The 26,488-nt window shown below is 51.3% G+C and overlaps 1 protein-coding gene across 4 annotated transcripts in view; it reads right to left on the reverse strand.

The window, feature by feature from the left end:
- Positions 1 to 5,065: 5,065 nt before the first annotated feature.
- The window catches only part of CALN1 (calneuron 1), a 147,262-nt gene continuing 125,839 nt past the window's right edge, over positions 5,066 to 26,488 (reverse strand). For all 4 annotated transcript variants that reach the window (XM_038158179.1, XM_038158180.1, XM_038158182.1 and 1 more), the window contains 2 exons: positions 18,252 to 18,405; positions 5,066 to 11,797 (listed from right to left, as the gene is read on the reverse strand). In XM_038158179.1, the coding sequence (XP_038014107.1) occupies positions 11,670 to 11,797; positions 18,252 to 18,405 (282 nt within the window). In that variant the 3' untranslated portion in view covers positions 5,066 to 11,669. The remainder of the gene's footprint in view (positions 11,798 to 18,251; positions 18,406 to 26,488) is intronic.

Genomic DNA, 26,488 nt, shown 5'->3' on the forward strand with positions numbered 1-26,488 from the left:
TCATCTTCTCAGAGACATGGTCGATGTCCCAAACCGGTCAATGTTTAGGAAGAGTTTGGAAATTGCCCTTGAAAACCTGCTTTAACTTTTGGTCAGCCCTGAAGTGGTCAGAGCTGGACTAATCATTGCAGGTCATTTCAGCTGAAATAGATGGAACTGGTCTGGTCTGGTCTTTTCCATCCCAAGCTGTAGAAGTGCTTGGGGAAGGTGAGTGCAGTGAAGACAAGCAGCAGGAACTGGAATGTGGCAAACAGGGAACCATGTCCTCCCCATGAGCAACCTGAGGCTGATGAATTCCTTGTTCATTCTTTATCTGAAACCACCTCTCTGGAAGTTTAATTTCAACAATCTGCAGATGCCAAAGCTGCTGGTGCTGCCCTGGAAGCTCCACAGCTCCATGTGTGAAACATGCCAGGCCAGGGATGAGCTCCCCAAAGGCCAGTGGGAAGGATGCTCTTGCTATTCCATTCACATTTCTCACTGAACATGCAGATGAGTTTAATTTCTATTTAATCAGCCTCTGCAAACAGCAATCACTTGAGAGTTCTCCTGCTTCACATGCAGTGATTACCCTTCTTCCACCAGCATTGCTCATACCAGGCTGGAGGCTCTCAGCCCCTCCAGGTGACATCTTTCACTTCAAGGAGGTTCTGGTGCTTTGCTGGGAAACGCTCTGTGAGCTGGAACTTGCTGGATCTGGAGGTGGCTCGGTGGCACCATGTTCTCCTTGGGGCTGAGGAGCCTGTGGCATCTTTGCTCTGCCCCTGGAGCAGTGCCAGGAGTCGAGACATCAGTGGAGTCTTTTCCAGATCAGCCCTCACTCCAGGGGTTGATCCCAAGTGAGAGCCCAGCGCTGGGTGTTTGCAGCACCCCCAGTGCTGTATTTGCAGTATTAGTGCTCTTGCCCTGCAATGTGTGTGTGTGAAACTCTGCACTCCAGAGATCAGAGACAGCTGCTGCTGTCCCAGCTGTGATGGCAGGACACAGGGAATGGCTTCCCACTGCCAGGGGGAAGGGATGGATGGGATATTGGGAAGGAATTGTTTCCTGTGAGGGTGGGCAGGCCCTGGCACAGGGTGCCCAGAGCAGCTGGGGCTGCCCCTGGATCCCTGGCAGTGCCCAAGGCCAGGCTGGACACTGGGGCTTGGAGCAGCCTGGGACAGTGGGAGGTGTCCCTGCCACGGCAGTGGTGGCACTGGATGGACTTTGAGGTCCTTTCCAATTCAGACCACTCTGGGATTCTACAATCTTTGATGTCTCAAACCCAACCACACAGGGCCCATTCCTGCACCTGCTGAGGATGTGCCTGAAGTCTGCAGTGCAGAGAGACCTCCCTGGCAGGTCCAGCTCCATGAGTTCAGCACAACAGAGGCTGAGAACTGATGGGCTGGAGGCAGAGATCTGATTTTTTTGTGAAACTTTATAGAGAAAGAGCTGGAGCTTTTGCCCAACTTTAGCTCCCAGAGTTTTGTCCCATTATGTTTATAATTTTAGGTCAGACCTAGAGGCATTTTGCCTCCAACAAAGGAATTATATTTTTCTTGCCCTATGAGTGGAGGACACTGCTCCTTCAATTAAAAACTGCTCCTTCTGTGGCCCTGAACAGTCTGAGGATGCTGAAAATTGGCTTTCCTAGACCACCAGCATCCTGCTACAGGTTGTGGGCCATGTGCTGACACTTGCATTTAATTCCCGTCTGCAGTGACACCCCTGTGATCATCTCAGCTGTCTGTCATTGAGTGGGCAGTTATTTCTGACAGCTTATTCCAAAGCAGGTCAGTATGGGCAAGGGGAAACTTAGGCAGTAATTAGGACTAAAAGAGATTTATTGCAGTGTGCCAGGCGTGACACTTGACATCCTCAGCCTGATAATGCCACTTCCAGTGGATTTATCATCTTCCCTTTTGGGGAGGTGATGGTGGAGCAGGGCCTTTCTACCCAGGAATGGTATTAGAGTAAAGTAAAACATCTGTCAGCCATCCCTTACTGTTCTGTGCCCAAATCCCTGTATCCCTGGCAGTTCCTTAATTCTATCTCCTCTTTTCTTCCCCCTTCTCCCCTCCAAATTTCCCCACACCTTAGCAGTTGGCTGAAAGTGGAATGAAATCATCCCAGCTCCTACACAGACAGCCTCATTTCTGAGGGAGGACCAAGGATGGAAATTTCTGCTTCACAAAGCTGCAAAAAAGTAGAAATCAGGGGACTGATGTGCAGCATTCAGCAAGCCTGGTGCTACAGCAGAGATCAACATCTGCTGTAATTACTTTCTTTAGAACTTCACAATTGTCCTGATAATTTTGGTAGGAAGAAGAACAAATGGGAAAAGATCCGGAAGATACTCTTGGTGAATTTTTTAATTAAAATGTTTTTGATTTGTTGAGGAACACTGAAAGAAGCAATTAAAACAAGATGATATTGGTCTATACTTACAAGGGAGAGCCTTGCCAGGATTAACTGGCTTGGCCCAAATAAATTACTGCCTCTGGATTTGCATTAGCAAATACTTCCTAGAGATGTTAATGAGGAAAGAGTGAGAATGGAGTGGGTGAGATCATAGCAACAAAGGCAGCCTGCAGGGCCACAGAGTCCCAGAAGGGTTTGGGGTGGAAGGGACATTAAAGCTCATCCCAGCCCATCCCTGCCATGGGCAGGGACACCTCCCACAGTCCCAGGCTGCTCCAAACCCCATCCAGCCTGGCCTTGGGCACTGCCAGGGTTCCAGGGGCAGCCCCAGTTGCTCTGGGCACCCTGTGCCAGGGCCTGCCCACCCTGCCAGGGAACAATTCCTTCCCAATATCCAGTCTAAACTCATTCTCTGTCACTTTGATCCCACTGCCTGTGTCCTGTCCCTCCATCCCTTGTCCAAAGTCTCTCTCCATGTTTCCTGCAGGCTCCCTTCAGGCCCTGCAAGGTCACAATTCAGTCACCCCAAAGCTTCTCCTCTCCAGGTGAACATTCCCAGCTGTCCCAGCCTTTCCTCCCAGCAGAGCTGCTCCATCCCTCTGCTCATCCTGGAGCCTCCTCTGGGCTCCTGCAGCAGCTCCAGCTCCTGCCTGTGCTGGGCCAGGGCTGGGGCAGCTCTGCAGGTGGGGTCTCACCTGGGCACAGGGGCAGAATCCCAATCCCTGCCCTGCTGCCCACACTGGGATCAGCCCAGGGCTGGGGAGGGTCTCTGGGTCAGCCTGGACCTGCCTGGGGAAGTGCGGGGTCAAACCAAGACACTGCTGCAGGTTTGAGCCTGGGGAGCCCAGCCATGCCAGAGGGGCTGTGTCTGATTTCACTCAGGGTAAGGAAAGGTTTATTTATTTTCTTCAGGACTCGTATTTCAGTAATTCAATTCCAGGCCTTGGCCAGGCTCCATTTAAACAAAGAAAGGATCCAGGGTGTGAAGTGCTGTGCTGTGCTGTGTGATGACCTAATCCAAATCCCACAAAGTCTGGGAATATTTCCACCGCCTCCCTGGGAGCTGGATTAGACCTGCACCATCACTCCCGCCCAGTGCCAGTGCTGGTGCCACAGCAGCAGCAGCCCCCAAAAACCCTGATGGGGCACGGCTGAAGGATAGGGCTTTTGGGTGGTGTTTTCACCTGCATTTCTCCATTAATGGAGAGCATTAAATTAACCATTCAAGTCTCCATTAATGGAGAGTATTAAAATGGCAAGGGAGATAAACAGGCTTTGGTGGACCCGGGACAATGGTTGTGCTCGTGGGATGGTTCTGGAGAGATAAAGCTGTTTGCTCTCAGGCCACGTGTGGTGTGTTTCTTCCTTTTTAAAGCTGCTTTACTCCTGCAGCCAGGGGTGATTTCCTGCTGGTGTCACACTGAGCTGTGCTTACCTCTCCAAGGGCTGATGGGCAGAGGATCTGTAGGAGCAGCAAATTTCAATTTCTGGACAGCTCCGGTGGCTGAAACTCAAGGTACAAGCCTGGCTTTTACTGAGGGCACTGAACACACTGACCTGCAGGAGAACAGCTCTCAGAGTGGGGTGCAGGTTCCTCCTTCCAGCTGGGAATTCCTTCAATTGCTCGTTCATCCTACGGTGAATATACAGGAATTCCCGAAGCACATTTGATTCATTCCTGTAACAAACCCCGGCCCATTCCCGGGCCATTCACTGGAACACTCTCCACTGGCATGAGAGGTCAATGAGAGTGTGCAGTGCCTTTGTTCATATTTTAAATTTGGTAAAGATGGATTTCCTGCACCGCTTGCTGTCTAGTGGCAATCCCTGCCTGGATTGCAGGGATTGCATGGAATTGCTCAGACCCCACCTGTCCCAGGATCCCAGAATGGTTTGGGCTGGACAGGACCTTACAGTCCATCTCATTCCATGGGCAGGGACACCTTCCCCCAGCCCAGCCTTGTCCTGCCACTGTGGCTTGGCCCCACCTGGGGGAAGCTGATTTGCCAACATCAACCATTCCCTTTTCAACCTGAATTCAGACACCAGTGCCAGGAATTGTGGTGTCAGTCATTACCTGACTGACACCTTCTCCAGCAGGACAGGCTGGGCTGGCTCCTGTGCAGGAAGGGCTCCAGGGAAATGAAGAGCTCTGGATTTTTTAAGGGACAAAGGGCTCTCCAGGACACCTGAGTGCAGTTAATCCTCACAGAGCAGCTCTCAGGACTTGGCAGTACCAGAGTCAGGATTAAAGCTGTGCTCAACATCCTCCTCCCAGCAGTAACAGTGCCCCAAGCCCACCCAAACTCAGGGATCAGCCTCTGGCTCTCTGGGAGGGATAAAAAAGGGCTTTTTAAGCAAGTGCTGACCTTTCTCTCTGAGATCTGACCAGTTGTGGCTTTGCTTTCCAGAGGAGAAGTTCAATCCCTCCCTTTGTCCTCCTGTGCATCTGGAATTGCTGATCCCATTTCTCCAGCCAGGAGCTCCTTCTGTAATAACAGGCTTTTAAATATGTAAATCTATTTTCAAAGCAAAATAACCCCTCCAAATGTTCATGTATCTCTCAGAAGGAATAAAGGGTCTCTGTCCTAATATTTTATGCAAATCTTGCTTTTGCTCTTGTACTCGGGCATGAATAAATATCAGTGCTTCAAAAGAAGAAAAAAGCTTCATCAAAAGAAAAAAAACCTTTATTTCTATTGCATAAATAATGGTAAAATTAAAATATTTTTATACAGATTATATATTTACAGTAGAGTTTGGTTAGAGGGAACAGCTGATACATATGGCATTCAGTTTTCCTTTATACACTCCTTTATACACTCAGATAACTTGTAATAACATAGGATTTATTTCAGTTGCATGCCCAGTTAATTTATATTAATATTTACAGTATTTTGTACAAAGGTTTTTTGTTAGGTTTTTTTTTTTTTACTATTATGCTGCTGACTTTGTGAATTTTTTTCTTTATTTAAAAAGCCATGTCTTTCATTAACGAGCCAAAAAAACCCGGTGAGTTTACAAATGAACAGTAAATGGCTGGAAAATATGAGCTGGTGACAAAAGGGAGACACAGGGATTAGTGGAGACCTTCCTAGAGATGAATCAGGAGGCATTGATTCCTTAGATCCTGCTATGGATTAAATGGCAACAGCCTGGGTCCTGGGCTTATTCCAGTTTACTCTAATGAGTTATTTCTGACTGACCCTGGGGCCCAGAGGTAACCTGCTCTCCCTTCCTCACCCAGCCCAGATAAATCTGAGGAACAACAGCTGGAAGAGCTTGGACTCTCTGGAAGGGATGCTCAGGAGGGTGAGCCCCCCCTCGGGCTGCTGCAGTGGGAACAGAGGCAGGAATTTGGGGACTGATGTCAACAACATCACCTGCACCCTTTGGAATAGCCCCCAGGAGGGACAGAATGTGCCCAAGTGCTGGTGGCACCAGAGCCACCTCAGAGCTTCCCAAGGTCTCCCAGTTGGCTGATGGAGACACGGGACCAGCTGGGAAAGGAAAGCTGGAACATGGATCTCACCCAAAGAGGGGCAAATCCAGCTGCTGGTTTGGGATGCTGGCAAAGACAGGCCAGGAACATACTGGGGAAATAATTGGGTGGAAAATGGCAATTTCATCTAGCAATGCTACAAAGTATTTTAGTCTGTCTTGACAGAAAAAAAAAACCACCAAAAAACAAAAAACCCTGTGGTACTTTCATCATTAAATTTTCAAGTACTGAACTCTAGATCCAGAGGATTTCTTTTTTCTCCTTTCTCCCTCTTCTGGGGCTGCAATTATTTCATAGTGGAGATGCCAAATTACAGCAGTTTTCTAGACTTTCGCTACTGGAAAGGTGCAAGTGGATCACATTTCCAAATAAAAGGATCTTAGATTTTCAGCCCACCTTGCTCTTGGTGAAGCTTCGTCACTTCCTAGAGCTGCCTAAAATGTCCTTCTTGAACTGGAGAAATACAGACCCCATCCTGATAACAGCCAACAACATAAAGACATGGAAATGTGGTGAAGCTTTTCTTTTTCTGCATTAAATTCCTGGGAAAGGAACAGGTTTTAAGCGATGCCAGGGAAATGTAATTGCACTGTCAGAGCACAGGAGGGTAAAATAATAGATTGAAACCCAGCAAGTTCTGTACATCTTCATCAGTGGAATGGAAGCGTGATTCAGAGCCAAGAAAAAAAGACACTTCATCAGATTCTCATTTTAGAAGAGTTGGTTTTTCTTCTTTCAAACGCTCATCCATAAAGCAGGAACTAAATCATGGATTACAGGGGTGGGTAAAATAAGGGACTTCATTCTTAGAGATTTTAATGTCATTCCTCCCACTGCTTCTCCCCTCGCCAATGCAGGGCTGGTGGGGGTTGTGCTCCTGTCACCTCGGGGTGGTGACAGCCCTGGCAGCTCCCAGCACGTGCAGGGGCCAAATTTTCCATAGGAAAAGCTGAGTCCCCCCATGTCCTGGAGCCCTCGCCAAGAATGGAGCCCCTCCCAGTCACCTGGAGCCCCTCCCAGTGCCAGGGGGGCCCAGGAGATGTTTGGCTCTTCTGCAACAGGCAGGAGGATGCAGAGTCGGGGTTTGGGACAAAATATTCCTAAACTTCGATGGAAGAAAGGACCAGTGGGTGCTTGGCTCATCCAAACAGATTGCAGACATCCAGAGTGGCAGCCTTGGGAATGTTGTCTAGCTTGGCTTGCTTTGCTTGCTTCCTACCCTAGTTCTGAATTTAAAACCCCTCTTTACTCGGCCCAGCTTATAAAGAGGGGTATCCAAGCTGCTGGAATTAAAGCAACCAGCATCAGCCCTGCCACTGCACGTGTCCAAAAGGTGAAACCTCTGGATAACCGGGATGGAATCTCTCAAATGAACTGGATTACACCCAGAAATTCAGCTTGGCTCACCGGGGAGCAGGGACAGGAGCTGGGGGTGCTCCTCCCTCCCACCCTCCTGCTCACCCCAGACCTGGGGTCTGTGATCACTGTCCTAGGTGCTGACAGTGACTGGGGGGTGCCCTTCAAGCAGGAAGGAGAATTATTTTGTGAACTCTCTCTAATTCCCTATCACCTCCCACAGCATGAGGACCACAGTCCTAACAAAGCCAAGCCTTCCTAATTTAAATATTTCACTTATGTTGACATTGCTTCTCATCAGAAATCCCTCCTCAGTGGTGCACTCGTGGAGGGGCCAGGCTCCCATGGGTGGCACTGGAGATGACACCTCCCAGGTGTCACTGGCTGTGAGCAGGATCTGGCTCTCCAAGGCCACCAGCACCACCATCATGGAATATCCTGAGTTGGAAGGGCCCCACAAGGACCTCAAGTCCAGCTCCTGGTGGTGCACAGGACAAAGCCACTGCACCTGTCCTGCCTGGAACTCCCCAGCTGTGGTTTCCTCATGGCTGCCCTGAAGGAATGGCTTTGGCTCTGACAGGTGAGCACTGTTCCTTCAGCAGCTTTTGCTGGAATTCACTTCCCTACAGCCTGCAAATTATTTCAGCATTGTTCAGTGCTGTTCCTTCTGCCGGCTTCTCCAGGAGCATGGGATCAGGATCACTGCTAAAGCCAGTGGTTGAAGCCAAGGTCAGGGGTGATCAGGGGTGCAGGAGCAGGAACCCAAATCCTTCCTACCAGAGCTCGATCCTCACATGGAGAACCTTCCCAAAGAGTCCTCAGCAAACCCAGGACAGGCAGTGCTCAGGCTGAGTGGATTTCACTCCCTCCTGAATTAAACCAAAGCGTCTTTTGAGCTGAAATCATCATGTCCCTCTCAAAGCCTTCCCTGCATGTCAATCCCCTTAATTGCACACAGTTCTTTGTGGCCAAGCCAACAGAGTTGCTCACGAATTCCTAATAATTTCCTAATCCATGAAGAGCCCCTGTCCCACTGCTGGGAGCTGTTTGCCCATCCCTGGAAGTCTGGGATCATGTGTGCTCAGCCACGGTGGCACCCATGTCACGAACAGCCAGGGTTGCCATGGCAATCTCCTGTTCCTCCAGAACTGCAGGGCTGGAAAGACACTTCAATCCTCCTGGAACTGGCAAGAGCAGAAGTTTAGAGCTTTTTCTGACAGCTCTGCTGCAGTCTGGGTATTTTTTAAAGTATGTTAATTAGCACTTAAATAAGGGGTTTTTTTCCTTAAAGTATGGGATGTGGGGTTTTTATTTTTATGTCTTTGATTCTTCTGCTTTCTCCCCCCTCAGCTTTTGCCATCAGGTTCCAATCAGAATTTTACTGCTCTATTTTTACCTCCTGTCTGTAAAAGCAGCAAAAAGCCCTATTTTTCCCCTCTTGTGTAGAAGAAGAAAAAAAAAAAAAAAAGAAAGAAAAAAAAAGAAAAAAAAAGAGATAAATGGATGTTACATAAATGGAGCCAGGGAGGGAGGTAGGAGACATTCAGTGCTTCTGGATGGGAATGTTGTGGGGAAGGAAAGGATGGAATAGCTTGGCCTGATCCATCCTGCATTCCAGGAGCTACTGATTAAAGAAGGGATCTCTTCACAACACCCGGGGATGGAGGAAGGCTGCTCTAGGAAGGGAAAGGAGACCTCTGGCAAGACATGACCCTGATTCATAATGGAAAAGTGAGGCTCCCTACAGAAAAATCACACCCCAAAGCCCCAAAAATCCTGTACCCAGTAAAATCAGTGGGGAGTTGTGCAATGAACTCTACTGACACCAGGCTATGGCTTTTACCAATATATTCATTATAGGTTTGGCTTTACAAATGGAGCTGCGAGGGGAAGGTTTGGGCTGGAGAATGGCTGTATTTACAAGGGTTTATGGGGCATGCAGGAGGCAATTCTGGAGCCTTCCAGAAAGCTTCAAGGAATGCAGACACTCATTGTCCATGAGGTGCTGCTGGGCCTGGAGTCTGCTGGGGGTTTGTGGCACATGGGTGAGGAAATGTGGGGACATGCCTGGTTTGGGGTTGTGGGTTTGGGGTCAGTGGAGGCACTGCTCTGCCCAGTGCTCCCCCATCCCTCCCCTACACCTCCCTCTGCCCATGCTCACTCCAGCACAATCCCAGGGACAAAATGAGTATTCCTTGGTGGCAAGGAACATTTAGACTTTTTTTTTTCTCACAGCTGCCACCTTTCCACAGAGCCCTGAGACCTAAAAATGGAGATCAGTTTCCTCAAAATGATCTCCAAGTTCGTTATATGCAATGTCCAGCACAGAAAATGTGTCTGGGCTCCCCAGCACCAAGAATCCCACACCAGAATATCCCACAGATATTCTGCTGCTGCCCTCTAGCAAATGGAAATCTCTCTATCTTCTGGGAGAGAGAATCATTTCTTTTATGGAATATTCTGCAGTTCACCTCTATTGATCACAGCAGAACAGAAATGCAGTAGTTATGTATTTAGGAAAGGCAGAAAAAAACCAACTCAGCTGCTGTGGAAAAGGTGTTGTCTTTGGGATGGAGAGGACACCAGGAAAATGGCAGGAAAAGGTGGAGGTAGGACACTGAGACACTTAAAAGTGACTTGAGTTTAAAGGGGTGGTGGGAGACAGGACAACGAGCAGCAGATTTTTATATTAGGCTTCTAAAAATACAGATAAATGTCACTCAGAGTAGTAGAAAAGAAAGAGCTGGAATGAGTGTCAGGGATGGATCCAGTGTAAGTCAGTGGCTGCAGGGTGGGATGAGGGAGGCTGGGGCTGTGCAAAGCCTGGGGGAGCCATCCTGCCCCTCCTGTGGCACAGGGAACAGTCACCTCCGCTTCCAGGAGCAACATCTCAGGGTTCCTGGGTGTGCCTGGAGCTCTCCCAGCAGAGCCATCCCACTCCAGCACCTGAGTGCCTCCATGGAACTCCCTTGGAGCACTTCGTGATCACCAGCTGGGATCTCCCAAGAGGGCAGGAGATCACCTCTGTCCTGGTGTGGCACCCAGAGGCACAGTTCATCCAAAGGGAAATGCACGGATTCGTGTCAAGTTTCAAAGGAAAAACACCTTCCCAAGTCATCCTGGCTCCTTGCACTTCCCGTGTGGTGTCCCTGCTCTGCACCATTCCATCTTCTCCTTGCTGCTCCCTAAAATGCATTCCAGGAAAACCACCCAATGCTCCCCAGATCTGGAAGTCTGCTGACACACTCCAAGCACACAGGGGTGGGCTCAGGTTGGTTCCTTCTTCTCCTGCTGAGCTCGGCTTTTCCAGTGGCTCCCACTGGAGCCTGCCATGGGATGGGGGTGGTGGGATGGATCCTGGGAGGGAATGGAGAAGTTGACTGGTCAAATCAACACTTTAATATGTGGGTGAAAATAAAACCTCCCCCACAGGATGATGTCTGCCATGGAGGTTTCACTGCAGATCACAACCAGGCCACACGAAATGGAATAAATTAAAATTGTGCAGGCAAGGAGAGGGGAGGAAAGCTCAGGAAGAACTTCCCTCAGGATTTTCACCAGGGAAAAAAATTCTTGAAGTCCAATAAAGAAGAAGGCTAAAACTGCTGGAGAGGAAATGTTGAATATGCAGAGAGGCCCGAGGAGAGGGGGGTTTAGCTGGCGCTGGTGGTGGCAGAGTCCCTTGGAAGACTTTGCACAAGTTCAGCAATGCCCAGGTGGGAAAACAAGGGGTGCTCCTCAAGCCCTGATTCACAGTCGGAAAAAAAATGACCAACAGGCTCCTGCTACCCCACAGTCTCGTGTCAAAGGTGGAGTTGATGAAGCAAAAAATAGACATTTTGTATGGTGCTGGCAAATTCTCCCCTTTCTTCCTCAGAAAATACTGTACAAGGATGCTCTAGCTCCCCTCTAATGCCGTAAACTCCATGGCATGGTCATAAGGGAAAAGGAAAGTGAAGCTGGAACACGTGGAACAAAAGAAACAGGACTTGCTTGTGGCAATGCTACGATCAACTTCCTGGGAATGCGGGCCCAGCGGGAGCTCCGTGGGATAGTCACTGGGCCCTGGGGTAAGGACAAGTCACGAGGCTGGGCCTCTTCCAAACCACAGAGCGCCGGATCCAAGTGTCCTCCGCGTTGCCATTGCTGTTTCGAAGCAATAATTCGGGACTCCTGGATGTGGGATTATTGCATTAGGAAACAAAACCTTTAAAGCATTAGAACAGCCCTTTGATGTCCCTGCCAAAAGGATGTGGTTGGTTCACAGGACACGCTGCTGGCTCCGGCTCCTGCTGCAGGCGCCGGCTGTGCCCGCGTGTCGGTGCCGTGGGATCGGGGCGGGAGCTCTCCCGGGGTGCGCATGCATGGCCGCCATCCCGTGCCAGGACCTTTCTGAGCCGTGCCAGCGCTACTCCATGCCGCTGCGCAGGATCTGGTTGGCCGCGATCAGCATCACGCTGATGATGAAGGCCATGGCGAAGGCGCAGATGAGGCTCTTGCGCACGCACGTCTGGCGGTTCTGCTTCTGGGCGTGCACTGCGGGGACAAGAGGGGCGTCACACAGGCCAGGGGTTCTGTTCCCTCCTGGAGCAGCTCAGGGACCTCCTGTTCTCACTGTTGCCTCTCCCTGCTGGGACATTCCCAAACAACCCACCAACCCTCCAGGACTTCTAAACCAGCCCATTCTGGTCCTTCCTAACCCTTCAGGAACTCCTCTCCCTCATCATGGCATTTAATCCCTTTAAATGAACACAGAGATGTTTGGGGTTAGCTGTGTATTTCTTTTAAGCTCTTTGTGAAGTTGGAATCACAGAATGGGTTGGGTTGGGTTGGGTTGGAAGTGACCTTAAACCTCATCTTTGTCCCATTGGCACAGACACCTTCCACTATCCCAGGCTGCTCCAAGCCCCATCCAGCCTGGCCTTGGACACTTCCTGGGATCCAGGGGCAGTCACAGCTGCTCTGGGCACTCTGTGCCAGGGCTTGCCCACCCTCCTTCCCACTCTTTGACCTAAACTTCTCCTCTTTCAGTTTGAACGAAGTTGTTTCTGAAGTTCTTTAATAGCAATTATCAACCTTGTGTGAATCCCTCCAACTCATCCAGGTCAACTGGGAATGAGTAGAAAATCAAGAAGTGCTCCCTGATGACACTCAGGCCTCCACTGTGACAATTCCCAGGAGCATCCATGGCACATGAGTCACTTTTCCAAACTTTTTAGGTTTTAGGTTTTCTGTGCTTAAGCCAAATCAGATTTATTAAGAACCTTTCCAACTGAATGCTTGCAGAATAATTGTCAAAAGAGATGAGAGCAGCAATTACAAAGCAGATAGAGTTTGGATTTTTAGCACTCATTTTATTTAATTTTACTTTTTGCTAAGCTCCTCCGTGAGAATTCGTGCTGTGACTTAATAAAGCCAGTTCATGACTCTGTCTTGGCCTCCCCACATCTGAATGTCAGAGCCACGTGTGGTGTTGGGGCACTGTGGAGATTTGTTTGCAAAGGCCTTGAAGGTTCCCCCAGGCAATCCCAGGGTGGTGATGGCTGGAACAGCCCAATTATCACCCCAGCACCACCACCATGGTCACCACTAAGCCATCTCCTAAGTGCCACATCCCCACTTCTTGGACACTTCCAGGGATGGAGATTCCACCACTGCTGGACAATGCTTTCAGTGAAGACATTTTTCCTGTTTTCCAATCTGAACCTCCCCTGGCCCAGCCTGAGGCCGTTCCCTCTCCTCCTGTCCCTGTTCCCTGGGAGCAGAGCCCGACCCCCCCGGCTGTCCCCTCCTGTCAGGAGCTGTGCAGAGCCACAAGGGTCCCCCTGAGCCTCCTTTTCTCCAGGCTGAGCCCCTTCCCAGCTCCCTCAGCTGCTCCTGGGGCTCCAGACCCTCCCCAGCTCCATTCCCTTCCCTGGACACGCTCCAGCCCCTCAGAGTCTGCATTGTCCTGAGGGGCCCAGGACTGACCCCAGGGTTTGAGTTGTGACCTCAGCAGTGCCAGCACAGGGGACAAGCCCTGCCCTGGTCCTGGTGCAGCCCAGGTGCCACTGCCCTTTTTGGCCACCTGGGCACACCTGGGCTGAAGTCCAGCCACTGGCAGCAGCACTCCCAAGACCTTCTCCAGCTGCCAGCTCCTCTCTCCCAGCCTGGAGTGTTCCATGGGACATTCTGTTGCCGTTGTGCCCCATGGAACAAGTGCAGGACCTGGCACTTGGCCTGCCCAGGTCAGTCAGGGATAGCCAGGAAATCATCCCACACAGGATGGACAGCTCTGCCTGCCTGCTCTGGGTCTTGCTTTGCTCTTTGGGCTTGGTTTGCCCTGGGAAGGGATGTCCCTGTCACCTTCTCTTCAGGGATGGTCTTGTGGTGATGGGAAACTTTTAGATGGTTGAAAACAATCCCAAAACAAACCTAAAATGCAGCCAAGGACAGGCTCCAGATGCCCACATTTGGAAAGCTGGAAAGGAGAATACTTTTAGAATTCATGGAAAATCCCCTTGTTCTGTTCCAGCCTTGAACCTTATGGCACAGAGAGCCCTGGATGCTGGGTTTTGAATCCCATTTTTCTCCCCCATCACCTCCTCTGGCTGGTGTTCAGCAGTGCCTGTGCCCCAATCCCAGCTCCCAGTGGCCCCAGCTCAGTGCCAGGGGCACAGAGCCCTCCTTAGGGAGGGTTGGAGCCATCCTGCCCTGGGCAGGGAATGTGAGTGAGGCCTCACTGTGTTCTGGGCAGGGAATGAAATCCCCTCTGCTAGCAGCTCTCCCAAATTCCTCACTCTCTGCTTGCACTGCTCTGCTCCTGGATTTCTTCTCTGCCTTTTATAAACCACAGAGGATCAGTGCTATGGCTCCTTGGCTTTGTGCACAGTGCCCTGGTGCTTTGAAAAGCTTGTTCCTGCCCAGCTGTAGTTATTTTTAATGTATTTTTCTATTATTTCTGTACTTTGAAAGCACTTCCAGGCAGCAGAGAAATCACTGACACCACCAGCATTGCTGTCAGGTGGGGCAGGTGATGGGAACAGCAGGCCAAGGCTGGCCAAGGGTTTATTGGGATAACAAACTCACCTCTTCAGAGGAAAAGAGTAAAACATGCTCAGTGTTTTTGCAGAAATGTTCCTGAACTGAACAACTTCTTGACGGTTCTGTTATACAACAGTGCCTGAAGGATGCAGGGAAGTCCCATTTACTCTCTTTACCCACTAAAGGTCACCAAACATCCAAATTACCTACAAATAACCCCGGGGGAAAGGGGAATGTCTGCCCAGCCAGACCCTCTTGCTGTTGGTTAGGAATGACTCCAGGAAGAAGATGGGTATCAGCATTGTCCTGCTCCCTTAAAATCCACAGGGAGACAGAGGAGCTGAAACTCCCGATGTCCTGATTCCTGAAATTCTTCCCTACATGCTGCCCTCTTGAACATGAAGTTCCATTTAACCAGCCCTGCTTACTGTGGAGAGTATGCCCTCAGTTCTCTCCTTTCTCTAAATCCATAATCTCTGAGCACAGAATCTGCTTTTCCTGCCGGTTCCCACAGCTGGCATTGTCCCAGGGCTGGATGCCAACATTTGGGTGCCACTCGGAGCTTTTGCCACCCATGGGACATGCCAGGGGTTGGATGTGGAGCTGGTTCATTGGACATGGGCAGAGTCTGAGGCTTCTCTGGAGAAATCCTCAACCCTTTCAGGAGGAAGAGCCACCCAGAGGTTTCCAACATCCCTCAGATCTCATGAGGCAAAGGCAAATCAAGGCTGGGTCATTCTTCATCTTCTCAACAGTCCCAGGACAGGCTGGTGAGGAGAATTACCCCACTGGCGCAGACCACAGCCCCCAGGACTCCTTCAGGAGCTGGGGCTAATGGGGCCAGGCTGTTTCCAGGTCACGATGCCCACGGTGGGTTTGGGATGTGCTCCCAGCACTGGGAGCCTTCTCTCCTGCAGGAGAACAGTTCCTCCCAAGGACAGCAGCAGTGTATTTATAGAGCCCTGTCCCAGCCCTGCCACAGGTGAGTGATGGTGGCTTGCTCTGGCTGCCTGGAGTTATTTTTGGTTTAACAGGTCAGCTTGTCATCCCCAAGCTGAGCTGAGCAGGACAGGGGGGCAGGGAGGAGCTGCTGGCTGCATCCCATGGATGTGAGGGTCATGGCTCAGGGTGGGATCCCCCGGCAGTCCTGTAACCACTGACACTGCTGTGCCACCAGCTCTGTGTCCTGAGTGCTGGATCAAGGGAACTGCCAGGAAAAGACTGCTGGGCTGTAAATCTTTGGGAGCTGCAAATTCTCCTTTCCCTGTGTCCCAGGAAATTACACAGCCTTCACTGTCCTGCCCTGAGTGCTGATAAAAACAGATACAGAACTGTGCCTCTGCCCTGGGCATGTCCTTCCCTTGGATGTGACATCCTGCAAAGGACTTCAGCATTCAGAGGGAGCTGAGGAAATCCTGGACTTGGCCCTGACTATAATACAAATACTGTATTTGGGGTAAGCTGTGTGGTGAGAGGTGCAAGGTCTGCCATCCACATTGATACTGAAGATTTCATGGTCATAAAGACCTTATCATCACATAGTGGCATAATTGTATGACAGAAATTTCATGGCTTTGTACTGATGGTGATATTACCTGTACAACAGTCTTCAGCACCTGAGCCAGCTCACCCAGGTGTGGAGAAGGAGAATGTCCAAGTGTGGAGAAGGGGTATGTCTCTGCCCACAGGAGGAGAAGGGTTTGGGGCTAGTCTGGGATCCAAGAAAACGCCCAGAGGTGACACTGAGTGGAGATCCCCCTTTCACCAAACTGCTCCTGGAAGTCTCTGCTGTGTCTGCTCCCTTAGGAGATCCCCAAATCTCAGTGAGAACCACTGGGGCTCATCTTGGCTTCATTCCTCCCCAGAATTAAAGGCCCTTCATGGGGTGGATGATACATTCAATATAGATGGGAGATGAAAGAAATATTTGAATTGCTATTTGAGGAGTTGAGCTAAGAAAGGAAGTTCTTTTAGGGTGCAATTCATCTCATGCCAAGGTAGCACCTAAATTAAACTCAAGGAATTCTACCCAAAAAGCATCTCCTTCAATGCTCTAATTAGAAGTGAGTGACCCCAGGGAGACAGCCCAGGACAGCTGACAGCTGTCCCTTAGTGCCACAATCCATGACATGTAATTCCTGCTATGGAGGCCTGTAGGGATCCTGGTGTTTGAGAACTGGGAGCTCTGAGGGTCATTCCTGGCCAGCCTGGAAAGCTGCAGGGACACAACCTGTCCTTTCCTGGCAGAAATGCTCCTGTCAGAGCTGTCAGACCAGAGCTGTCCTCTTCCACTGCGACCTGGAGCAAAACTTTGCCCCGTTGTTGATGGTTCAGCTGATCTTTAGTCCCTGCTGGATTTGTGTGTGTTCCAAACATCTAAAAAAGGGTCTGTTTTGCTTCTAGGTTCTGCCTGGCACCAGCAATGCCAAAACATCCCACGAGAAAAGCTGTTCCTGCTGCACTTTTGGAAACTGGAGCTTCCAAAATGAGAGGCTGAGCATTTGGGACCCAGTTTTTTTCTGGGATGGTTCAGCCAAGCTCCCAAAACTCTGCAGCAGTGACAGCTGGCTCCTGTCCCCAGGGATCAGCAGGTCAGAGGGCACCAACAGCTCCAGGCAAGGAAGAAACATCTCTTCCTCTGTGCTCTTCTCCAGGAGGAACACAAAAATTGTTGCTTGGCCTGATTCAGAGAGTGCTGCTGCTGCCTCCCTCCTGCAGGGTTTTTAAAATCCAGCTCTGCTCCTCTAGCTTCTCTGCCCTGTTTAGCAGAGGTGAGGGTGAGAATGGAGCTGCTGCATCCCGTTCATTAGCCAGGCCAAGGACTGGGCTACATTTTCATCCTCAGCTCTTTGTCTCTGCCTGGTGCCCTTTCAGAGCTGTTTGACCCCACAGAATGTCATAATTCCCCCCAAAATGATCTGCATAAAGTGGGATTGCTGGGTGGGACACGCAGTGGCTCCACCAGGGCACAAACTCTGAGCTTCTCTGTTCCATTTCTCTGGGCTCTTCTGCACTTGAGACGATTACTTGGAATCACAGATCAGTTTGGGTTGGAAGGGAACTTAAAAACCATCTCATGCCTTAGGCAGGGACACCTTCCACTGTCCCAGGCTGCTCCAAGCCCCGGTGTCCAGCCTGGCCTTGGGCACTGCCAGGGATCCAGGGACAGCCCCAGGCTGAACAACCAGGACCTGTTTGGTTGCTCTAAGCAGCAACACTTCAGAGCAGTGCGAGCTCCTCTGGCCAAGGAAATGAAAATGCTTCTTCTGAGGTGGCTTAAAATGGGGAATGTCCTTGCCAGTGTCAGCCCTGTCCAAGTGCAAAACTTACTGTAGATCCCAGTACTGATTCCAATTCCTGATCCCCTGAGGCTCTGCTGAAGGAAGGAAATGTTTCCCCTTCTCTGGGTGCCTCCAAGCACTGCTCAGCCCTTGACTTTGCAGAGCTCCTCCCGTGTTGAGAGGAGCGGTCCTGGCTGAGGCAAGTCCTGGCAGCTCAGAGCAAAAGGTCCTCAGGGCAGCAGGGCATGGACCTCTGCTCACTGTGTGTTACAGAGCAGGAGAGAACTCATCCCAGCTGCTCCCTGGGAGCCTTTTTGGGATCTCAACAGAAAACTGGAGAAGCCCAACATAGCTTGGTAGAGCCTGCCAGTGCCAAGAAAGTCTTTCCATGGTGGGATGAGGGAAATCAAGGTGTTTCTGTAGGGAAATTCAGCCTGGCTTAGGCACTGAGCTCAGCACATCCCTCTGCCTGCATCCCACCAGAGAGAGGGGAAACCCCCAGTGCTTCATCCCTGTGGCTGGAAAAGGATCACTTTGCTGAGGGACAGAAGAAGTCTGAGGGCAGCTGTTGAGCTCTCTGGGTGTCCTTGCTCCTCACTCCAAAATAACTCCCTGCCAACCCCGGGCACCCCTGTTCCGGATCAGAGACAGGATAATTGAACAGGAACCCAGAGACTCTCTCTCACCTTCAAACTCCGTTTGACAGTTGCCAGAGTTCTCGTTCAAGCTCTCCTCCTCGTTGATGATGATGTTCTCAATGTCCTTCATGGTGAGGTGGTCACGGAAGGCGTGGTACAGGATGTGCTTCAGCTCCTCCAGCGTTATCCTCTGCATGTCAAACTGTGGGAGACAGCCCAGTTACACCCAGGGATGGGCTCCCAGGAAAGCAGCTCTGAGGGCAAGGCCACAATCCCCAGCTCGTGTTTCATCAGCCTCATTTCAACAGCTCAGTGTGGGTTTGTGCTCTTTGGGGCTGGTTTCACTCTAACAGTTGATGCTGTAAATGGGTTTTGCCCCTGCCAGCTCCCTTGGCACTGGTGGAGCAGCAGAGAGACCCAGCCCTGTGCCAGGGATGGCCTTCCAGGCTGGAGAGGCAGCAATCCAGGCCATCCCAACAAAGAGAAAACCCTCAGGGATTCCCCTGGTAGCTCTCACACCTCCCATGAGCCACATCCCTGATTGTGCCCCCTTTTATTACATTCCTAACCACCCCCCCATGTGCCTGGGAGGGAGGAACAAGCAGAGGACACTTCCCTCTGAGCTGACTTCTGTTGTGGATCCAGTAGGAAGTGCTGTTCTTACACCAACCAAGCGTTAAACCCACAATTCCTGCTGAATGTGAACATTTTGCTCCAGCAGGACATTGGGCACGTGCAGTTTGTGGTATTAATTAATCCTTGCTAATGGTGCAGCAGAGAGGAGACACACCCTGGCTGCTGTGCAGTGCTGAGGAGCAGAGGAGTCTCTCTGGTTGTAGGAAAGAAGGATGGACTGTTCCAAGCCATGACGAGTTTTCCTGAATGCTGTAGAAGCTCCTCGAAGTGAGGCCTTGCAGCCCCAGCAGGGTTCGTGCACAGCAACCAGGGCCCTCCAGGGCTGCTCCACCCCACTGAGCCACCCTCAGGGTACCCAAAACGACCAAACCCCTCTGGCTCAATGTCCCCGTGGAGGGAGGGCAATGCCAACTCTCAGCTACCTCTGTGCTGGGAGAGTGGGGATGCAGCAGGAAATTCCCATTCCTTCCCCAGCCTGGGGAGAACAGGACAGACCAGGCAGGACAAGACACAGGGAATGGCTCCCACTGCCAGAGGTTTGTTGGGATATTGGGCAGGAATTGTTCCTGTGAGGGTGGGCAGGCCCTGGCACAGGGTGCCCAGAGCAGCTGGGGCTGCCCCTGGATCCCTGGCAGTGCCCAAGGCCAGGCTGGACACTGGGGCTTGGAGCAGCCTGGGACACTGGAAGGTGTCCCTGCCATGGCAGGGGTGGCACTGGATGGGCTTTGAGGTCCCTCCCACCCCAAGCCTTTCTGTGATCCTGATTCCCTGAAGGCAGAAAAGCCAAACCCACAAATTACAGCAAAGCCCAGATTTGTATTGGCCTCGAGAATTGTTCCTGAGGCAGGAACTGGAAGAGAATTCCAGCAGAGGTTGAGCATCAGCCCTGGGGAGGTGGAATGGGGTCACCACAGGCTGAGGGGCTGCTCCCACAGGCAGGGAGTGACAATGGGCGTGGAACTATGGGGTTGCCATTGCTGGGGCTCAGTTTCAGGCTGGAGTTTCCCAGGATGAAGACCCAAAGGAATGCAGGACGGGGTGTTGGGTGAGAAATCCTTGGATTTACCCCCATGCAATCAGCACTGCAGGATGCCACCCAGGAGGGCTGGGAGCTATGGGCAGCTTCACTGCCCCCTGCAAACCTCCAGCAAAACCCCCAGCACTGCTGCAAGGCAACCAGAGGAATTATCCCAAATTTCCACACCTTCAGTTGCCAGGAGAAATGCTTTTTGTCATGGAACAGGATGTGAAGAGCACAGCTGCTCCCTTTTCAACATTAAAGACAGCAGAGGAGGGCTGGTGAGATTTGTTCATGCACAACAAAGCAGGATGGAAATTGGTGATTAAATCCCAGGGGGATTTGCAGCCCAGCTTTGAACTGGGCACCAAGGAGCCACTGGTGACAATGGGGTGCTCATTATTTTTAGCTGAATCCCTGAGGAACAAGACAGAAAAACCAAATCCACCAGCCCTGCTGTTCACAGAAATGCTTTTCATCTGGACAGAGCCAGAACTTTGTCTCTGGTCTCTGCTGTCCACTCCCCTGCACATTTCCTGCAGCAGGGTTGGGATGGCGCAGGAGATTAGTGAAGGGAATTGGGGAAATTGGTGTTTCTGTGGTGCTGGATAAAACCAGAGGGATGTGTGCAAATCTGCCTGCACACACAGGGATAGATGGGAATATTGCAGGGCCAGATTAAGCAAAGTGCCCTCATTTTCCTTCATTAACCCCTTGGAGGATGAATGATTTTGCACCTGTGCAGGGGTCAGGGAAGAAAACCTCAGGCTGAGCAGCTCAGGAGCAATGAGAATCCCAGGATGGGTGGGGTTGGAAGGACCTTAAAGCCCATCCAGTGCCACCCCTGCCATGGCAGGGACACCTTCCACTGTCCCAGGCTGCTCCAGCCCCAGTGTCCAGCCTGGCCTTGGACACTGCCAGGGATCCAGGGGCAGCCCCAGCTGCTCTGGGCACCCTGTGCCAGGGCCTGCCCACCCTGCCAGGGAACAATCCCTTCTCAATATGCCATCCATCCCTGCCCTCTGACAGTGGGAAGCCATTCCCTGTGTCCTGTCCCTCCAGTTCCTGGTGCAGGGTCCCTCTCTGCTTCCCTGTGGCCCCTCCAGACCCTGGGAGGTGCTGGGAGGTCTCTCTCCAGCAATCTCCTGTTCCCCAGGCTGCACAGCCCCAGCTCCCTCAGCCTCTCAGTCTCTGCTGCTCTCCCTCTCTCCCATCATTGCCACTGAAAAGCCTCTGCAGGAATCTTCTGTCCTCCTGCCTCTGCTCCAGGCTGGAGCACAAACACAACTGTGGGGATCAGCTCATCCTCAAATTGTGCCAGCAGTAATGACTTGAGGGGTTTGGGGTCTTCCTGTTCCAGTTAAAATCTGTCTGGAGGGAAAGAATTGTTCTCTTGACAAATGCTCAGCTGCTGCTGCATCTCAAATGTTATGCTAATAGAGAGAGAAATTATCTTTTTAGCTTGTTTTGTTGTCATTTGTATCCTTTAGGAGGTGGAACAACCTCAGATGGGATTCAAAATCTCCCTCATTGGCTCACTGGAGTTGGGCATGATCTTTGGGGGTCCCTTCCATCTCAGAACACTCTGTCAATCTGTCAATTTATGCAGTGATTTTTGGTCTCTGCTTTGCTCCTTGCAGGACAGCCTCGCTCCCTGAGCTCTGTGTCACCCTGGCAGAGTGTCCAGGGTGGCTGCAGCTTGGGGCAGGCAGGGACAAGCTCTGCTTGGGCTCCCAAGTAATTCCAATTATCCCTGCTCTCCAACCCAGCAATTTCCCTGATTCACTTTTCAATTACTCTGGGTTTTATTGTGGTAATGACAGAAACCAGGGAGCAACTCTTAACTTTTATTGACTCCGTGGGGAGGAAAATGGGGACTGTGGCAAGCTGGAAACTTTCTATAGGATTTATAATTAGGAGAAATCAATGGAGCTGCTTGTGAGCCTCGGAATAATTCGCTGTGAGCAGCAAAACTGAGCTGAGGCCCAAACTCCAGGTGCTGCTGTGAGTGGGAGCTGTGGAGAGCACCAGGAACTGCCTCAGGGCAGTCAGCTCCTGAGGGACCCCTGAGGCTGGAGGATGTCGTCCCATGAGCTGTCTGGAAGGGAAAGTGGACCTGATCCAATCTAGCCTGTAGCTTCCTTCTTGACTTAAAATTCCTGCAGGAAATTAATCCCTACCTCAGTTCCTTGAGCCTCCTCAATCGAAATTTCCCAAATTTGTGTCTGCCTTGCCTGCAGAGCCCCATTCCCAGGGGGTTCTGTGTCCTGCCTGACCCGGGCTCCTCTGCTCGGTGCAGCAATGGCCCTATGGGAAGGGCTTGTTCCTTGAAGGGGTTAAATGCTGGAATAGCACTCCTGATCATTTCATATCAGCTCAGCTTTAAAACAAAAGAGTGGGTGTCGGAACCCAGGATGTTCCTCTGACTGCTCAGGATGGCTCGAGCCCTGGCAGGGGGCTCTGAGACCCTGGCATGCAGCTGAGGGCACCTGTGACTTTGATTTTGACCCATGGAACAAAATACCAACTTTGTATGAAGAATTACACGTCACAAAAGTTTAAGCAGCATAAGAGTAGTTGTCACAGGTGAAAAATAGAGTTTTAGGATTTTAGAATGGGGGTTGGGGTCCCACGATGGAGGAATTTGGGTGTGCCCTGTCCTTCTTTCTCTCTCCGAATCTCCATGTTCTGGGTGATGTTGGCACTTTTGGACTGGTTTGAGCAGAGACGGACTGTCTAACATAGGTGATAGGTATTGGAACATAATTGTAAATATAGTACACGTAGTTTTTAGTGTAAAAAGACAACAGCAGCCTGGGGGCGGGCAGTGTGCCCCTGACTGACCTGCTGAACAGACCTCAGCAGGCCAGAGAAAGAATGTAAGAGGTAAGAAAAAATAAACAACCTTGAAAACTACAGCCAAAGAGTTCTGACTCCTTCTTTGACTGCCGGGCTGGGAAAAAAAGAGACTTTTAACACTTCTCAGGGTCATCTTGACCTCCAGAGTCCTGACAAGTGGGAGGCTCCTCTCTGGAGTCCCAGGGTGGCCTTGCTGTCCTGCGGGTGGGTGAGGCCAGGGTGACCCTGCAGTGACAGAAGCAGGGCCACTCTGGGGACCTGCAGGGTCTTTTAAAGCCACTTTGCTCAACAAGAGGTGGGACTGGCTGCTGAGGGAGGGTTTAGCTGGGAGACCACTTAGACCCAGATTTCCCACATAAACCACCTGGAAAGGTCAGCTGGGGCTGGTGAGGGCTCCAGGTGGAGCAGGATTTTGCCTCAAGTTCTGAAAATTAATTCTGCAACCCCAAAAGCTTCAAAGAATCAGAGAATCATTTAGGCTGGATGTTGGATTAAGCTTTTTTTTTGAGGTGGGGCAACTGAGAGGTGTTTTAAAAACCTTTATTCTATTTTCAGTCTCATGAGAAGGATGAGACAATACAGATGTTATAATTCACACCATCACAATCAGAAGCCAATTATTTCCTAATTACAATACACTACAAGCACTTCTTGGCCTATCAGCTTTTGCCACACCATGCTGTAAATGCCTTAAAGCAATCATCTAAAATCTCCCCTCGTGGGCCCCACTACAATGCACCTTTCATACCTCTATTTCTCTATTTCTCCAAAATATCAAGTCTTATTTGCAAAACCATCCTTTGAAACTTGTTTCTAGTTCCATTTCTCTCTCAGCAATGTCTGTCCTATTCCATGGCATTTCTAACTCAGCATTTCTTATCTCAAAGTTTACATACAAATGCACACTATGTGAGCCTTCTGTCAAGCTTTAAACATTTTCTACAAATCCATTTCCCACCGCTGGAAAATATCCTTGAGTCCAGCCATGGGCCTGACCCTAATTCCAGCACTAAACCAGGATCTGAAGAAGCCAACAAGGAAGATGGAGAGAGACTTTGGACAAGGGATGGAGGGACAGGACACGGGGAATGGGTCCCCCTGCCAGAGGGCAGGCTTAGATGGAATACTGGGATGGAATTGGGGTGGCCCTGGCACAGGGTGCTCAGAGCAGCTGAGGCTGCCCCTGGATCAGTGCCCAAGGCCAGGCTGGATGGGGCTTGGAGCAGCCTGGGATAGTGGAAGGTGTCCCTGCCATGGCAGGTGTTTAAGACTTTATGGTCTTAAGGTTTCTTCTAACCCAAAACACGCTGGGATATGATGATAATAAATTTTAAAGTATAAATGTGTATGCACACACAACACAAATACATATATATATATATATATATATATATATATATATATATGGGAACACATGAAATATTTCCCAAATGTCCAGGCACATCCTTCTCCAAGCCCCCATCCCAACCCGCAAGAGGGAGCAGCGCTTGACCCATGATGGATTATCCTGTCTGGGGCTGGGTCCCAGCACTGAGAGCCCTGCCCTCCCTGCACGGTGTTATCCCATCCCATCCTGTTATCCCATCCCATTATCCCATCCCAACATCCCATCCCATCCCCTCCCTCACACGGAGCACGAGGCTGTCCTGGCTCCCATGGGGACACGCTCACCGCCAGTGCCTGGGGCACCGGGAGCCCTGCAGGAGCCATTCCCTGGAATTGACCTGGAATGCTCACCCGGCATGGGGTGGGCAGGGCTGGTGACACCACCGCGAGCAGGGAGACGTGCCCAGGACAGCCAGGTGGCAGTGCCAGCTTCTCCCGGGGCTGGCGGAGCCGCCATCCCGGCAGGAACATCCCACATTCCCGACCCTGCCGGGAGCGGGAAGGGCACCAAAACGTTTCCATGGGGAAATTCCCTCGTCCCCTATCGCGACAGGCTCCGCCCCTCCCGGCAGCTCCGGCAGCAGGACTCGGACGCGCGGTGACAAATGCCCGCGGTGACAAATGCCCGCGGTGACAAATGCCCGCGGTGACAAATGCCCGGCGGGGTTCAGGGCACACCCTGAGACATTCCAGTCGGGTTTGAGTGCACAGCGCCCTAACCCCAAACACCCAGCCCGAGTCTGCACTGCGAAATGAGGAAGAATTCCAACTCAGCTGGCCCTGGGCACCTCCTGTGTGTCCCTGCACACACCCCACAGCCCACATGGGATCACCAGGGAACATCCCTGGGATTCCCCAGGGATCTCTGGTGTCTGTAGGTCCCAACCTGCTCCGGACTGGGCTCCAAACACCCCCGCTTTGCTCCCCGGGATGGGGGATTTTGTGGCTGTCCTGTGCAGGGCCAGGAGCTGAACTCGATGGTCCTTGGGGGTCCCTTCCCTCGGCATATTCCACAATGCCCAGTGTGCATCTGGAGCATCCCTTAAAGCTGCTGGCTCCGTGACTCCTGGCTGGTGTGGCCCCACGTGTCTGCCAGGAGCCCACGGGGACACCTTTGGCTCTGGAGATGGGAAATGCTGCTGGGCTGGGCTGCAAGGAAAGGCTTCTCTGTCCAAAAACAAACCCGGAGCTGGAATTCCCTCCTGGAGATGGAATTCCCTCTGCTGGTCTCACCCCCTGCTTAGGCTGGTCCCAGCCTTTCCTAGGCCCAGACTAATTTTGGGGCAATGATTCGGGCAGGGCAGTGGGTCTTTGGCTGTGCCTCCAGCTGGCATCTAATGGTTCTTAAACTGGGCTGAGAGGAATAGGCCCCCTGACAGGCACCACCTCCCCAGCACACACAGCAGGAATGTTAATGCTGGCCCCATTCAATTGACTTCAAATAGCTTAGTAAACCACAGAGAAGTGGTGGTTTGGTGGTTTTTTAATTAGAGAATGCTCTGAGGCTGCAGCACAAATTAACAGGCCCCAACAATTTCTGTGGTGTGGGTTCAGGGCTGCCAGGCCTCGCCCCCGGGCTTATCCTAATCAAAGGGAATTCCTAACGAGGGCTGCACCTTCCAGACCTTCCATGCCAGGCCTGGGGGAGCCTCTGGGGGAGCAAACTCTTCCCAGCTAATGAGGGCTGAAGCTGGGAATTCCCACCTGGCACTGACCATCTTCTGCCTCCCCCTCGGATCTGGAGTTCTCATGGGCTTCTGTCCTGGGGTAAATCCAGCAGTGGGCTGAGTTAAAACTGCTGTGATGGTGCTGTCTGGAAATGGCAGTGGCAGCCTCAAAACCAGCAAAATAATTCACACAGCAGAAAAAAAAAAAAAAAAAAGGACAGGATTTCTCAGTGTAGGACATAACAGTTGCTAAATATTTACACAAAAATTCACAGAATCACCGGGTTGGAAGAGACCTTCAAGACCATCAAGTCCAGCTGAGCCCTATGAACACCTCAACTAAACCCAGTGCCACATCCAGGCTGTGTTAAACACACCCAGGGATGGTGACTCCACCACCTCCCCGGGCAGAACATTCCAGAACTTTATCACCCTTTCTGTAAAAGACTTTCTCCTAATATCCAACCTGTGTTTCCCTTGGTGCAGCCTGAGACTGTGTGCTCTGGTTCTGTCAGTGCTGCCTGGAGAAAGAGCCCAGCCCCAGCTGAGCACAGGCACCTTTCAGGAGCTGTGGAGAGTGATGAGGGCAGCCCTGAGTCTCCTTTTCTCCAGGCTGAGCACCCCCAGCTCCCTCAATGGTTGCTCACAGGGTTTGTGTTCCCAGCCCCTCTCCAGCCTCGTTGCCTCCTCTGGATGCACTCAAGTGTCTCAACATCCTT

This window comes from Motacilla alba, chromosome 19 (genome assembly GCF_015832195.1).
Source record: "Motacilla alba alba isolate MOTALB_02 chromosome 19, Motacilla_alba_V1.0_pri, whole genome shotgun sequence".
Taxonomy (NCBI): Eukaryota; Metazoa; Chordata; class Aves; order Passeriformes; family Motacillidae; genus Motacilla; species Motacilla alba.